The following is a 364-nucleotide window of genomic DNA, read 5'->3' on the forward strand; positions in this document are numbered from 1 at the left end:
GGTGCAGCCTCCTGGCACGCACACCGCCGGGGCACCACCGGCATGCGGGCAGCGGCACCGTGCATCGACACCCGCGACACCAATAAACCAGGTGACTCCGAAAAGCCTTCTCTGCCCGTCCCTCCCCAGGCAGCGAGCCCGTCTCGTGATGGAATTCCGGGGGACAGGCAGGAATTCAGGAGAGGAAAAACCCAGCGAAAGCTGTGCAAGCTCGCGCTCGCTCGCCTGGCTCTGCCCGTTAGCAGCGGGGCCCAGCTCTGCCCCCACGGCTTCGCCCGCTCCCCAAGGCCGGCCAGCCCGAGCGGGAGCCTCTCCTCCTCCTCCTCCTCCTCCTCCTCCCCCCTCATCCAGACCCCACCCCCCC

General features: G+C 69.0%; 1 protein-coding gene across 1 annotated transcript in view; it reads left to right on the top strand.

The window, feature by feature from the left end:
- The first annotated feature begins 42 nt into the window (after positions 1-42).
- Positions 43-364, top strand: part of ENPP7 (ectonucleotide pyrophosphatase/phosphodiesterase 7) — a 41,690-nt gene continuing 41,368 nt past the window's right edge. Inside the window, exon 1 of the mRNA XM_035898497.1 lies at positions 43-91. Within this exon, the coding sequence (XP_035754390.1) occupies positions 43-91 (49 nt within the window). The remainder of the gene's footprint in view (positions 92-364) is intronic.

The sequence above is a fragment of the Egretta garzetta genome, unplaced genomic scaffold (genome assembly GCF_000687185.1).
Source record: "Egretta garzetta isolate BGI_Z169 unplaced genomic scaffold, ASM68718v1 scaffold1097, whole genome shotgun sequence".
In the NCBI taxonomy this organism is placed as follows: domain Eukaryota; kingdom Metazoa; phylum Chordata; class Aves; order Pelecaniformes; family Ardeidae; genus Egretta; species Egretta garzetta.